The sequence below is a fragment of the Argopecten irradians genome, chromosome 5, assembly GCF_041381155.1.
Source record: "Argopecten irradians isolate NY chromosome 5, Ai_NY, whole genome shotgun sequence".
Taxonomy (NCBI): Eukaryota; Metazoa; Mollusca; class Bivalvia; order Pectinida; family Pectinidae; genus Argopecten; species Argopecten irradians.
In genome coordinates, this window is record NC_091138.1 from 29,060,855 (window position 1) to 29,076,700 (window position 15,846).

Sequence of the window (15,846 nt, forward strand, 5' to 3'; positions counted from 1 at the left end):
TGATTTGAAACTTTCTAATACTATACAATAAGTTATTCTTAAAAAAATAAAGAGAGAGAAAGGGATATCAAGAGTGTGTACTAAAATTCATATAGATGTATATCAGTTGGTTAGTTTGGGTAAAATTGAAAGTCTGGAAAAAAATTTGATGTTCAATGTTTGATGTTTAGAGCAAAATCATACACAGTTTTGAATCTAAAAGAATGACATATTTGTGTTAACCATGCATTACATTGATTTAATTTACTAGATATGCAAGAGAAAATTTGGACCCTGACTGAAAATGAGAAGCGTGGACAAAAAACTCCCCTTTGTCGAACACCAACTTCGGAGCTTCTCAACTTTGCTGCCCAGTGTTTAATTTCCCGGCCACCACCTCCGGCCTCTAGAGGATCCACACCAAATCCAGACAGGGCTCCCACACCCCAATTACTCAAGGTCGGAGGTCAAGGTCAGACAGAGGTCAATAAGGGTGAAGGTGCTGATGATCATGGTTGGTGGAAGGCCAGCGATTCACAACTCATTGAAATGATGGAGGTTTTCTCCAAACAGGAAGTTCAGGCTAGACAGGAAGTTGATGGAGCAGGCCCAATAAGAGGTCGTGACCCTGCAGGAGAAGTGGGTATAATTAAAACTACAGTAGCCAAAACTATGGCTTTAACATCAACTTCCCAAAGAGCTTCTTCTTCACAAAATGTTCCGGCAATCTCTGTCCCAAGTCTGTTACAATCTACTAGCAGTGAGGTTTGTCAGGTGGAAGTGAAGTCTGTGTCTAGTCCAAATACACCTAGTGTGATGGCTTTACCACAGTCGATAACCTCAATATCCACTGTTCAGATGTCCACTACAACTGATATGCTTACTGCTCAAATATCCACAAGCCCCAAAGTGACCACTGCTGATCAAGAGTCCACTGTTCAAATGTCCACAGGTCCAGTGGTTTCCTCTTCACATGATATGCCCACAATCCAAGTGACCGCTACTGTGGTGTCTGAAGGCAGTCCGCCTGCTGCCACATTCAGCTTGTGTGATCAAGCTATAACATCAGTCACAGCTTCTCCAAAGTTAAGCGACAGTGCCAAAGAAGTCAGGAAATCAGACACCATTGAAATCAGGAAAACCAAAGATCTAGTTGTCAAACACAAAATCGTGTTGCCAAAGTGTCCTCCAAAAGAGAAATCCATTAAATCGTTGACAGATAGCACCTGTTATGATAGCATGTTCCGCCAGGAGCCTCCCCTTGATACCAGCTCTGTAAAATCAGACACCAGCACCCTGAGTGATGTCTCGCAGGGATCTCCTCGCAAGTCTCCACGTAAACAACGCATTGCAGCTCGATTTGACAACCCTATGGAGCTGTCCTCTCCCCCATATGTTTAGAGGATAAAATGTGTTGTGTATGGTTTCTGTGGTAGTATTTGTGGTGGTCAGAAGTAACTTTTCCAAAAGTAAACTAGATGTATACATATAATGTATGAATGGAAGAACTGTTGGAATTGTGATTCCATCGATACCTACCTGCTATTCCATCTTTGCATATAACAGAGTTAACTCCCTTGCGGGTAGGTATCGATTACAAGGCCATTATTTTTTTTAGCACAATTCATGTCATTTGTGTCGAAAAGTATGACGTTACGCTTGTAAACACATGTCACAATCAATACCTACCGGCAAGGGCAGATAACTGCAAATATAGCCTATGTGAGTGGAAGCCTATTTTGTACCCTATATATGGTACCATGTGCTCTAGACACTGGATTCATGTACAATATTTTGTATTCTTTACGGCCATGTTATGGTATTTAAAATACCAAAATTGTCTTGGTACATTTGAATGTACACTAATAGGGTTTGTCAGTGTATATGTATTTTATAAATGTGTTATTGTTTGGTGTTCTGATAACATGATTGTATACTGTGCCTTGTAATTAATGCCCTTTTAAAAATCCACTATTAAAACTTACCACAATTCAGATTGATTTCCATCAAAATTTATTTTATAGTTCTTGCACCATATGAGAATAATTAATTTTTCTTTGTTTTCATACCAAATCTGGCTTTCTGATTGGCCAATATTTTTTTTGCATACCGCTATAAAAAAAAAATCCGAGAATGGCACGAAACCCCGACGTTATCGTGACGTCACAATAGAGACATTGACGTTGCGTATTGTTTCGGAAAAAAGAATCCCTTGAAAAACCACTATAATGTTACATTGAAACATACTTCATTTTATCAAATAGAGTATAAAATTAATTATAAGTATTGATGTCACTAATTTTGAATTTTATCGGGTTATAAAAAAAAAATTGTTTGCAAACTTTTGTGAGAATCCGCTACGCTATTAAAAAATAGTGACATCAATGCCTAAGTACAAAATTCTAATTATTAAACATATGATGGTAATTAAATTTCAGTGAATCAAGTTTTGTTTTTCCTAATTTACCAGTAACAAAATATTGTACTCTGTCCTTTCTTTAAGTCAAAGAATATATATTACATGTATTTGTTTTAAAACTATTTAGTATTTATAACCAAATGAAAAGAATTATTTTTTCTGATCAAAATAATTATCTCCCTTTAATATGAGCGTCCATTTACATCACAATTCTGTATCTTGTCAGAACTTGCAGCATAGCTCCCTTCACCAAATATCCAGTGAATGCTCTGCCATTGTAATTTTATCATCTTCACTTTGCCATTTTCATTTTTGGGGTTAATGGTTATTCTAGTCTCAAACTGCATATCCAGAGGTCAATATGTCATCCTTATTTCTTCCAGGTTAAGAAGTATGTAGTTATCTCCCTTTTCTATTCTGTTCCTTTGCATATGATTATGTATTTTCAGACTTGACCTCAAAAATATCCTAAAAGTGGGCAATATAAATTACATTTTGAAAGAAATTAAGTCATGCTAGCAGTGTATACAATAGTGGGTGTTATTTGAAAGTCCAACAATGATAAGTGTACATGCATGTACATAGTTTTGAGACAAGGTACCTTTCGCAGGTACAAGTAGTTTGAAATACCGGTACAAGATCTTTGTTTGATAACCCTTTTTACTATAAGTCAGATTTACTTTTTTGAGTAAATGATGAGATCTACCTTCATAGGTAATATCAGAATTTTACCAGAATATTGGTAAATAATGGCAGTAACTTATGGTTGGTAAGAATTACATGTTAATGTACCTGTAGTGAAAGATGTAGTAAGATCTAGCTGTTTGTGTGTAAGTTTACCCGCTGTATGGTAAATAATTAAGGTAATTAAAATATTGTGGTTGGTAAATACTGATTTGTACCTGTTATAGGTAATAATTGAATTTACCTTTATTTTGGGTAAATAACATCTACCTGTTTGTGTGTAAATAATGAGTTCTACCTGCCTAGGTAATAGTGGAATTTACCTTTATTGGGTAAATAATGACATTTATTATTGTTGGTAAAAATAGGAGCTTACCTGTTCTGGTAATTATCTGTTGTAAATATTTAATTTTACTTGTCTTGAGTGAGTAATTTTCAATGCGGTTCGCAGTATTTGAAGGTACATGTACAGTAATAATGACATTTACCTATCTCAACAATCTAGGTAAGTTATTTTTTTTAAATGACATGTGGTATGTAGGTATTATTTACTTTTGATAGATGAATAATGTGTACTTGTCATTGGTACATTGTAGTATACATTATTGGAAGTCTTATGGTATCAAATATTTCTTGGAAATATTTATATTTGCCTGATTGTACTATCAATACACTACACTATATCGAGTGGTTGTACATACAAACTGATGTAAGACTTTGTAGGTAACAGTTATACCTGTAAAAGGACATTTGGTAGGAATAGCTGACAAGAAGTTTGTTCCTTTGGAATAATTTGTGAGAGAGACAAATTAAATGGTATGTAGATGCAATTTATATTTACCTTTTAGTAAATAGCAAATAATTAATCATGAAGTGATATGTTCCAGGTCATAGAAGGAGTAGGTACATATGTTGAGTGAATAATTGCATTCATTGGTGTTGGTGCCGAAAGCAAACTTTGCTTGTGTATGCAGGTTGCTGTTGTGTACTATAAACTGTACTGGTACATTAACCTATTATCTGGTAACAGCTTGATCCATAGTTTATAAAACTATCATGGGAGAGATGAAGGTGTATAATACAGGCTATATATGCATGTAATGATTGAAAGTTAACTTGTAATAATTAAATCTTGACATGCTTGTAATAATTAATTAGATCTGGACAGGCAAATGAATTCTGATGACTGGGAATCAAAGAAGGTACCATATTTGGTAACAATCATCCATATAATACCATCTTGTACTGTGTATAAAATCTGAATACAGTATGAATTTGATCCTAATTTATGTACTCTACAAGATTTGGTTGTACATAAAAAATTTTGAGCGGTACCCTTATGAACGAAATGGTTGTTTTGGTGATGGGGATGAATTGCTATGCTCTGTACATATATGTTGCTGACCATGCTAACACAGGTAAGATACCCTGTAGCTTGGTCAGTTGGAACATTAACTTCCAATATTTATTGATTTGATTGATTATTTTGGTGATCATATTTGTGTAAAAGTAATGGCAATAATGATCTCAATGTCTGTTAATATAGCTCTAAAAAAGGTGGTATAATTATTAATAGAATTTTGAAGTGATCATGATTTCTGTTTTGATGGATATTACTACTTCTAAATGACCACCAACACAACATTTGGTATATGGGAAAGTTCTGGAAATAAAAGTATGTTACACTAAACTTGTGTATATTATGTTTATTTCTTTTAAATTACAGCCATTACATTTCATGGCTTTCTGTTCATTCTCCTGACAGAGTTATATTATAACCATATACCATTAGGTGACATTCGACTGGCTACCAACCAATATGGCCCAACTATGGTCCTCTGGCAATTTTGTCATGTATAAGTCCAGATGATTGATGGATATTTTGTAATGTACAATGTCCGGTATTTTACAAATCTTCTTGAGATACCAGCTGAGAATAGATATTGTGTTATTAACTTGAACCATTAAACATCACACTGCTCTGCCAGTTACCTCCCCTTGTTAACTCTTGATCACGTACAATCGGTTAAAGTGAGCTGCACTATGAAGCTGGACAGTTCCATTCACCTACTATCAGGAACTACCTGGTACAGCATACAATTCCTCTGTCACATATCGACGTTTAACTATTCTTTCAAGCCCATTCAGGTAATGATGCCGAAGCCTCTTTGGTCTATACAGTTGGAGGAAAGCTGCGGATGTTAAGAACGGGCTTGGAACGGGCTTTGTCTAATCTCTTTGATCCAAAGTCCACTGCACACCGATGCTGACCCAGATCATGTCATGCTAATCGTAACTAGATACATTTGTAAATGTATCGACTGGTAATTAGGAGTTCAGTTGAAGTGGTAGAAGTCGACACCTTCCTTCAGGTTGAGAGATTTTATATTCTCCTCCAGCTTTCCTTCTGTCATGTCCTGCGTAACACAAATAATACAGTTTTGTTTATATTGTACACAAGCCTTTAAATCCTGAGACGTTTATACTGCTACCCTCACTCAATGCATGTATATTTCTATTAGCTAGAAGATCTATATATATTCTTAAAAGAGCGCAAATCAAGTGGGTCTCGGATAAAACCGATAGATATCGCACATATTTCCAATGATTATCATCAATGACATCACTAAGAACCTACCATTTTCACACAGATAAGAATAGGCTTGGTAGCCTTGCTGAAGTGTTCAATAGGAACTGTTGGCTTTGGTTTTTCCTGTGGATAACAAAAATCAGGAGTGTGAGGATCAAGCATGTAAAATACATATAAACATGGAATTATCACTAATCAGGAGAGATTTCCATTTTCAATTACAATAGATCATAGAAAAACATTGATATACAGTTAAATCTCGCACCTATCACACTGCCTTTGAAGCACATGAAACTCGTGTGCAGTGCAAAAATTTGTAAAAGGGTATTTCTGGTTTTGAACCCTTGAATTGCAATAACTTATATCTGTGCTATTAAATTTACATTTTTTTACATTTGTGCTATAAATTACAATTTGATTATGCTACAATAAGTAAGTTTACAGTAACCAGGTAAATTTTACATTTTGTCCTACATATTCTGTTAACAGTCTTATTCAAGTGTAATGGAATTTAAACACTAAATTTAAGTTTATACATTGATGAATTTGTGCTTTCACATTTATTATTACATTATATTGATGGCATGAAATGCAATTGGTACAATTATCCTATTGTCATTTACCACAAAATTTCTGCTGCAATAAGTACTAAAATATCTCAAGATAACTTACCTTGGATTCTTGAAAGACGTAAACACCTTGTTTCAACTTCTTTTCATCAACATCACAGAACATTGCCACCTAAACAGGCAAACATGGTGTATCTTAACATATTAATCTTCTGGATGTATAAATATTTGATGTGAAAACAGTCTATATCATAAAATACATCATTTGTTTTTACTGGCAGAGACCCTCCTACAAAGCTTTAAGGCGGAATTCTAGACAAGCACCAATATAATGATTAGACCTTGGGATTTTGGTTTTGAGTTCTCATCTGAATTCTGATATTAGTTCATCTCCCACTAATTTGAAACTTGATATATGAAATACAAATGTGTAGAGACCAAAATTATAAAACAAATTTTCTAGTGATATCATAATTCTGATATTCTAGAGACATCTAAACTATCATATGTTATTAGATTATATCACTCTAAACATCAATAGATATCAGAGAGAGACAACTTATAAAGCATATCTAGTGATAATTCTGATATTTTGGAGACTGGTGACCAATCTAGTGGGGTTCCAATAGTGCATAATTTTGAATATATTGTTTTCTTACATTTAAACAGTGCACAGATCACAATTTAATTGTCTCTAGAATATCGGAATCATTACTAGAAATTTTGTTTCAGGTGAGTTGTTAATGTCTAGGTGACCTTTTTCTGGTTTTCCTTAGATAAACTGCGATATAATTTGCGTCCTTGCTTGCCAGCATTCCATATGGTGAATGAGGACCATTTACTTAGAACCTGCTCCTGGATAGCTTTGATACGATGCTCCCAGATTGTATCGCTGGAATAAATAAAAGATTGATGTGGAGTTTTGTGACATACAACATTTAGCAATTATAAAACATTTATTAATAAAAAAAAAAGAATAAAGGCCTGAATCAATAATTGCATGCTGAGTTAAAAACTTGTTCGAAAACTTGAATGCCTTAAGCAATGACAATGGATATTGAAAGCATGAAAATTGACGAGAGTTGGAAATTTCCACTTATTATATCATGATCGCTTGATCAGGAAAATTTCCGTCACATATCTTTTTAAAACTGTATAAACTGTGTTGCTAAAAGTCTAAAAGGTATTTTCTAACACAAAACTAACTGACACCTCTGCAAAAGGTTTATGCATGGAATCACCAAACTAATCACTCGTGAAAATTTCCAGGTACTTTAGAAATGCTTTGTGTCCTCACCTGTGGACAGAGAAAGTGGTGGCTTGTGGGTGGTATCTGTACATGACAAGGTCTTCATCCACACGGAAAAGTTCACCACCCAACTCAAGGTGGCGATAGAAAAATATCAGATCCTCTGGAACACCCTGAATTTAAGAACACAAGAAACAAGTAATATCAAGATTTCAAGCTAGATATATGAATATTTCTGAGCAGAGGTGTTTTCACAGTAGTAAAGAGTAATAAAAAAAAACCACTTACATTGACATCATTCACTGAGACATCTAACACTGTATATCAACAATGTATTCTATTTTTGCATATTACGGTGTTATCTGCCCTTACAAAAATGTCATGGCAGTTTTTGTTACAGTTTGACTGGGTGGTTTGTAACAGTCAGTATTTCAGGTAAAAATCCTTACAGACCTGCAGATTTTGATACAAGTCTCTGAGGGTTTTGCCATTGCTCATCTGAAAACAATATAAAATCACCCCATCCATCTTTAAATCATAAACAAACAACTAGGTCCAACCAGCCAAACCATATAACAGAAAACAATGGCCCAGGTTTCTTTATGAGTGTGACATCGCAAGGGAAATAATTCTGTAATATGCAAAGATAAAACATCTCACTATAACAATTCACTGATAGTTTTGTAAATTACTTTTCATATTTATGATATAAACTAACGTATCCATTTAAGTAGTAATATTATGTCAGGTCTTTATGCACCAGAAGATTGTACCTTAACAAGAGGCCCAAGGGCCTTAACGGTCATCTGACTACCTTGGCAATAGCCGTACAGGTAATTAATTAGATATAGTGTCATGGTTTGGTTTGGTTTGTTTATTTTTACGTCCTATTAACAGCCAGGGTCATGTAAGGACGTGCCAGGTTTGTTGGTGGAGGAAAGCCGGACATGTTAACCACTCGGCCACCGCGGCCCCAAAAGAAGGTGTCATGGTTAAAAAATAAAAACCCTTGGTCGGGACAATGTAAGGATCATTTCATGCAAATTTTAGCCAAACTGCATGGGAAAAACTGAGAAGAAGTTAAAAAAGTGTTTTCAAGATGGTGGCTATGGGAGCCATCTTGGTTTTCGGATCAACCTGACAAATAAAATTACTTTTTTGGGAAAATGTCAGTATCATTTCAGGCAAGTTCCAGCAAAATCGAACTGGTAGAACTTGAGAATAAGTTCAAAATATATTTTAAAGATGGCAGGTGTGGTGGCCATCTTGGATTTTGGATCAACATAAAAGGACCATGTCAGGATCATTTCATGCAAGTGTCAGCTAAATCACACTGGCAGAACTTGAGAAGAAGTTCAAAATTCAAGATTTTAGAATATTTGACCCTGGTGACCATGATAGTTGGCTTTGACCTTGATAGTTTTCACAACTTTGGTAGCCCTTTATATCAGCATGCTACTGGCTAAAGATGAATACCCTGGGCCTTTCGGCTAGTTTAAAGAAGAACTTAAAAGGTATTAGCCTATTTTACCCCTGTGACCTTGAAAGAAGGTCAGTGTCATTCATTTCAACAATTTTGGTAACCCTTCAGCCCACCATGCGACAGGCCAAATAAGAGTGCTCTGGGCCCCATGGTTATTGAGAAGAAGTCATTCAAAGATAATAGCCTATTTTACCCCTGTGACTTTGAAAATAGGTCAAGGTCATTCATTTTCACAGCTTTGGTTGTCCTTCATCTCAGCATGCTACAGGCCAAATATGAGTACTCTTGGCCTTACAGTTATTGAGAAGAAGTCGTTCAAAGATTTTTTGCTTTTTTGACCCCTGTGACCTTGAAGTAAGTCAAGGTAATTCATTTTCACAACTTTGGTAGCCCTTCTTTCCTGCATGCTTTAGGCCAAATATAAGTCCATTGGGCCTTACGGTTTATTGAGGAGAAGTCGTTCAAAGATTTTAGCCTATTCGACCCCTGTGACCTAGAAAATAAATCAAGGTCATTCGTTTTCACAATTTTGGTAGCTCTTCATCCCAGTATGCTACAGGCCATATATGAGTACTCTGGGCTATACGGTTATTGAGAAGAAGTCATTCAAAGAGTCTTGCTTTTTTGACCCCTGAGACCTTGAAAGTAGGTCAAGGTCATTCATTTTCACAACTTTGGTAGCTCTTCATCCTAGCATGCTACAGGCCAAATATGAGTACTTTAGGCCTTACATATATTGAGAAGAAGTCGCTTGAATGAAAAGTTTACGCACAGTGCAAGACAGACGGCGGATGATGACGGATGGTGCATGATGACTATAGGTCATCCTGACCTAAAAACTATGATGAAGCTAATTGTATTTCCAATATACAGAAATCATTATTGTAATTATTGATCATTGGACTAACTTGTGCAACATTAATTTTGCACTAAAACTTTTGTCATTGAAATAAGCATATGCTTACCTTTCCTCCCTCGTCAAAGCCCCCAACTTTATTATACACATCCCTTGAGCAGAACCAAGTGGGCATCAGAACTGTTGGTCCGTGGGAGGTGTACATCTGTCAATAATGATGTCTTTATTATATCAACAAGAACAAAAGGTGTAAATCTTGGAACATAATGTACAGTTTCTGTTTTGTTTGTTTGATCAGTCAGGGTAATCTAATTTTTTTTTACTAATGATATCCCAGAGCCACAGTAACTGAGTGGGTATGATGACAGATATTACCTTAAGCCTTCCACCTCTGATTCGTTAATTTAAATCCCATATAGGGCAGTTACCATGAACCAATCAATCCAAAGGACATATCAGGTTTAGGAGATGGAGAATATCTGGAGAAAAACAGTAAACCACTGACCTAACGGTAATGGTCAATACCTGGCAACTGCCCTATGTGGGATTAAAGCTGGACTATAGTGTTAATATGTCATGACACTTCAACTACTCGGCCACCATGGTCCTTTTGTACGAATACATGTATACGTTTACAGGAAATGTTGGTTACATCTAACAGTACAGTTGTATGTTATACCTCATTGGTATCTCAGTGACACACATACCTGTTTATACCTCATTGGTATCTCAGTGACAGTTGTACCTGTTTATACCTCATTGGTATCTCAGTGACACATGTACCTGTGTATACCTCATTGGTATCTCAGTGACACACATACCTGTGTATATAATTGTTCTTGAGATATGGTATTGGCCCACTTTGTGTAGCGTTGTGTTGAACCTTCAGGTAAGCGATGGAATTTACATCCCACTATCTGTAAAGCAATAAAAAAAATTTAAAAATAAAAAAATCTCGGGGAATCACTTTAATATATAGTTTCAACAGTTCTTATACAGAATTCATGAGGATATTTCTCAGTTCAAGGTAAATGATGAATAAATCTGGCATAGGGGTTTTGATATGAGAAAGGCTAAATTTTATGTAGAATCATCCTACAATGTATAGAAGATGAGATTTTCATTGTATTTCAGCTGTGTAACCTATGTACCTTTAGAAAGTCAATTGTGTCATTTTAATTGCAAAATGTTTGAGCTAGGATATACTTAGTGTAGCAGTAATACGGTGACTTTTATATGTAATTACCGGTACTCACACTTTTGGGATGACTGACAGCAGCCTGGAATTGACGAGCAACTCTTTCTTTATGCATTACATCATCCTGTCCAATCAAAAACACATTTTTACATTATTATTACGGCAAAAACTCCTCTGAAATACGTAAAATAAATGTACATGTACATCAAATAGTTTATTTTGAAAGAATTTTATTGGATCTATATCTTAAGAGTGATCGCATTAAAGGGAGATAATCTTATTAAATTCCACCTTATTAAAATTAATGTACACGGCACCAACAACAAAGCTTCTGTAGATATTTACCTAATTGCCAACCATCCTCAGACACACATAAATTGGCACTGGTACCTTGCAAATAACACTTTACCAAATGACTATCATATGATTTGATGAATACAATTGTATTTGTCTATGTATGTGCAACAGGGTTATATTTTGTAATTGTTTAAATAAGTCATAAAATGTTATGTTAAATTTAAAGGTATGTGTATCTTTAAAGTAGTATTGAGATTTGTATGGAGTGTGCGCCTTTAATGGTCTTGAATATAGGTATGAGAGGAATGTGAGTAGGTATGTCATGTGACTTGAGACGGACATGACCATTGGACAGTTTAAACTTATGTTGCATGCTTTTAATCTTCTTCTAAATTTCTACCACTTCTATTCTGGCACCTGAGCTATATGCACCACACTTATTCATGCAGAGTATATTCAGGGAAATTTAGAAGATCTGGTGAGTTTTTACAATAAGTTTTAAGCTATGATTCTGTATAAAATTGAATATTAATGTTGTACTGTAATACAACATAAGAATATATCTTTAGAGTGTATTAAATGTAAAGTACTTTTATATGATTATTTTGATATTCTCTTAGGTAGGTTTTTAAAAGTAATCTACATCATTAAATTGACATATCTGTATTCAAATCATGTATATAAGAAACTCACAGCATCCAGGAAACAAAGGAATCGACCAGAGCTGGCTTGTACTGCTTGATTCTTGGCAAATCCCACTGAAGAATTATAATATGCAATTGACATTGATTATAACTAAGGTTTATCAAAACTAAACAAAGCAGAAAAAAACAATTATTGATTATTGCAACTTAGTCTTTTTAATAAATTGTATATGAATCTTCACTCTTTTAATATTGTGTTCATGTTAAAAAGTCTGCTAACACATTGTGTAAAATTCTAGTTTGGTATCAAGTTTGTTTGAATATCCTTTTAACACAAAATGGCAGGGTCACTCAAGGTCATGCCAGGTTTAGAACTGGAGTAAACCAAGCAAAAATATTGAGTTTAAGTCAGGTGTTTCAACTTTGCAATCCAGAGGTAGAGGGTAGAACGTACCAGATAGACAGATATTTGCCTCTTTGACTACTTTACATATATAGAAACTCGTAAAGTGATCTAAACAGTTAGTGGATTATAAACGGTATATAAAGCAGGTGGTTACCTCCCCTTGGAGACTGTGATGTATTTTCTGTAATTTTTACACCAATATCTCGTTTCTTCAGAGTGTCTGCCCATTCATTTATCAGTTCCATAGACTTGTCCTAAAACAGATTCATGTTTATCAAAAAGAAGTTATAAACAGTTTGTAATACTGGACTTTTGCACCCAATTATACAAAGAATACATACAAACTAAAAACTTTATTTGATAAACATCTCTTAAACAGTACATCATACAGTACCACAACATTAATTACTTTGCTAGCCAAGGGCATTCAGTATATCACTCTCTCCCCATTTACAGTGTAGACATCGTACTGAATACCTTTGGCTAGTAAAGTTGACCATAAAATAGTTAACACTCAATATATACTTGAGCACTAGAAATTACAAATGTACTGGACACAGTGTCTGTATGGTCATTTTACTTACTGTGCTGGCATCGTTATAGACAGACAACTCCATGCTACCGTGGAACTCCTGATCATACACAGACTTCAGAGATTCAGCCAACCACTGGTCACCATTATAAACAGGCATCACCACCGACTGCCATATAAATGGTATGTTTTATATAGTGACAAATTTCACTGCCTTAAGGATGTACTCCTCTGAGAAGTCAAAATTTTCTTGTATTAAACTTTTTTTCTCATATAGCTTTTTGGAAATAGGAGTTCATGTTATAAACGAAAATGGAAGAAAAAACATATGTCCGTGTGCTCGTTTTTGAGATATTGTCACTCAAAGATACCTAGTTGACAAAATATTGGATTTTATGGGAATTTTGCGGTTTTGACCATATACACATGAGATTAAAGTCATAATTTCCTATCGAGGTGTTTGATATGTATGGATGTTTGTAGAATTTATTTTCCAGTAGTCTTCTTTAAAAACATACCAGTTTTGATTAATAAGACTAATATTTTTTCTCAGAATAACAACATATGCTACCCCTACCCCTTAATTTTAAGCTAAAAAATGCACCATTTTCAGCCATTTTTGCCAAATTTAACCCTTTATAGAAAAAGTTCTGGTATTAAACTTTTGTTCATATTTTGCATATCAACAGGGAAAGGGTTGTTCTTGCTAAATCAGGCAGAAAAATAAGGGGTCCGTGTGCTTACTTTTTTGCCCAATTTGAATATTTGTTATTTTTCAGTATTTTGGAGTAAAAAATAAAAGTGCCCAAATTACCATTAAATGTCAAAATAAAGTGACAAAAGTGTATCATTTCACACATTAATGCTCAATATTTTAATTACCACGAACCCAGTAACGATTTACAGCAAAAATTAGTTCGATACAGCTAAAAATACTGGCGCAGTGATGATTTACGTAAAAACAATTTCAGTAAAAAATGGTAAAACTGTGGCGCTATTCAAAGCGAAAAAAGACACAATTTCAAAATGGCCGCCAAATGGACCATTTCTTAAAGTCCCCATATAAAAAAAATCTACTAAAAATAAGAAATGTAATTTTTTGACAGAATTTGCAACTGGCAACTTGCTAAAGATATTGATAGATTTTATCTTAAAATCTCATAACTTCTTTGATCTATGTCGAAACGAGACTTCAACGGGACTGAAACCTCAGAAGAATACAACCTTAATCATTACCAGGTATGTCTACATACATACTGTATCATAGTAATTTATTTTTTTACTTAGTACATGCAAATCAGAAAAAAATAACGCATGTTTTCATAATACTAATAAGGATACTAAACGTACCACGTCTATCGCTGTTTGCCGAGAACACATGTTGAACATCAAACGCTGCCTTGCTAACACAAGATGTCCCACTACATATCGTATGCAGAGTAAACGCATACTATTTAAATTAACTGTCAGTTATACAAATAAATTGCTCAGAATCTGCCATGATTGTTCTGGGACTATGCTCAGAATGACACTAAATAGTTGTCTTATTGCTGTTGATTAAAAACAGTTTTGACAAAGATCCGGTCAAAGTGAAAGTAGCTTTGCACAGTATGCGCATGCGTTGTTGATGGTAGTACTTGTATTTCCGCTAATGCTTGCAGTCATCATGATGAGTTCGAATCCGGTAGACAATAGGAACTTTTATTTTTTATTTTTTTTTTATTTAGACCTTATATATTCTTAATTCAATTGACAGATGGCAGTTTTATTTTATTTTATTTTGGTATAAAATTATATATATACTGATTTGATATACTGCCCTAAGACCATTTTTAGACGTTTTATAGGTCTAGATCAAAAATTGGTAGAAACCATCATTTACATAGTACTATATTATTTCCATGTATTATCATAAAATTGCCAATATGTATTAAACTCTGTCAATAACTGTTAGAATTTTACTTGCAGATAATAAGCGCAAAGTTTACGCCAAAGTATACATAACGCGCGTAACAGCTGTTTATAGGAAGCTGACGGAAACTATTTCCACGCGCAATGCGATCTTGCTAGTAACTTAAAATATAATTGTGGCAAACAGTATACAGCAAGATAGTATTGATGTTATTGTGTCAACGTTGTAGCAACTTTTTGCCAGCAAACTATCAACATTTATCGGTCACTCTGCAAGTTGCGAGAAACAGTCATAGAAAGTAATCATGTGGCAATTAATATGTTTGCCTCATATGATTATTTGCATTTGAAAGGCAAAGTATGACCTTTGCGAAAGTTTGCGACAAACAACTGCAGTAAATTTGCAGCAAAGCTTTCGAGACTTGTTTGGCAAAGTTTGCATTGATATTGTGACAACTATTTGCGCAAGAATGTTAACTTGCGTAGGAAACAAGACAAACGTGCAGCAAACAGTTATCTCAAACGCGTGGCAATTTTGCAGCAATCGTTTGCAAGAAGACTTTTATAGAGGATTATAGGGAAAGACATGCATGTGATTTTACCTTTTTGGAACTTATTTTTGTATTGATATTGGTGATATGGGCTTCCTACTAATACTCTGTATTTGTTGGATAGTTACTCCCAAGTATGTTGCTTAATTTTATTACAAGATTGCGTTCCTTTATTCTATTTGTTCGTTCTTAATCCCTCCCTTTGTTCCTTTCAAGCTTCTTTCCATCTGACCCCCAATTATACTTTAAATCACAACAACAACCTTTATCAGTTTGCCAAACGATTCTAATACCTTTAAGTTCGGCCTTTCTTCCACAAGACTCATGATCACTTCTGTCAGTTTCTACATCACCCATAGAATGGGATCAGCAAAAGTTAAATCTCTCGTGCATCCGGTAATATCTTTTCTGTATTGCGATGAAAATTATCTTTCCTGTGACTATTGGCTGATCCCAGTCTATGGGGATGTCTGCCTAT

General features: G+C 34.7%; 2 protein-coding genes across 2 annotated transcripts in view; one reads left to right on the forward strand and one right to left on the reverse strand.

Moving 5' to 3' along the window:
* LOC138324368 (meiosis regulator and mRNA stability factor 1-like) overlaps positions 1-4,772 on the forward strand; it is a 32,344-nt gene extending 27,572 nt beyond the window's left edge. Inside the window, exon 22 of the mRNA XM_069269441.1 lies at positions 251-4,772. Coding sequence (XP_069125542.1) covers positions 251-1,380 — 1,130 coding nt within the window. The 3' untranslated portion in view covers positions 1,381-4,772. The remainder of the gene's footprint in view (positions 1-250) is intronic.
* A 1-nt stretch (position 4,773) lies between these two features.
* Positions 4,774-14,934, reverse strand: LOC138323449 (queuosine-tRNA galactosyltransferase-like). The gene is made up of 12 exons (XM_069268072.1): positions 14,257-14,934; positions 12,959-13,075; positions 12,529-12,628; positions 12,018-12,082; positions 11,086-11,151; positions 10,651-10,746; positions 9,939-10,034; positions 7,539-7,663; positions 6,998-7,133; positions 6,345-6,413; positions 5,721-5,795; positions 4,774-5,499 (listed from the first exon to the last, which is right to left on the reverse strand). The coding sequence occupies exons 1-12, from the start codon at positions 14,353-14,355 to the stop codon at positions 5,419-5,421; spliced, it is 1,125 nt and encodes a 374-aa protein (XP_069124173.1). The 5' UTR covers positions 14,356-14,934; the 3' UTR covers positions 4,774-5,418.
* Positions 14,935-15,846: the final 912 nt, after the last annotated feature.

Excerpts from the sequence above, each read along its gene's own strand:
- LOC138323449 (XM_069268072.1), bottom strand. The coding sequence starts at position 14,355 with ATGCGTTTACTCTGCATACGATATGTAGTGGGACATCTTGTGTTAGCA. Across the intron at positions 11,152-12,017 it reads TCCTTTGTTTCCTGGATGCT|GATGATGTAATGCATAAAGA; the intron begins GTGAGTTTCTTA and ends TTGATTGGACAG. Across the intron at positions 6,414-6,997 it reads CTAAGGAAAACCAGAAAAAG|GTGGCAATGTTCTGTGATGT; the intron begins GTCACCTAGACA and ends TTGCCTGTTTAG.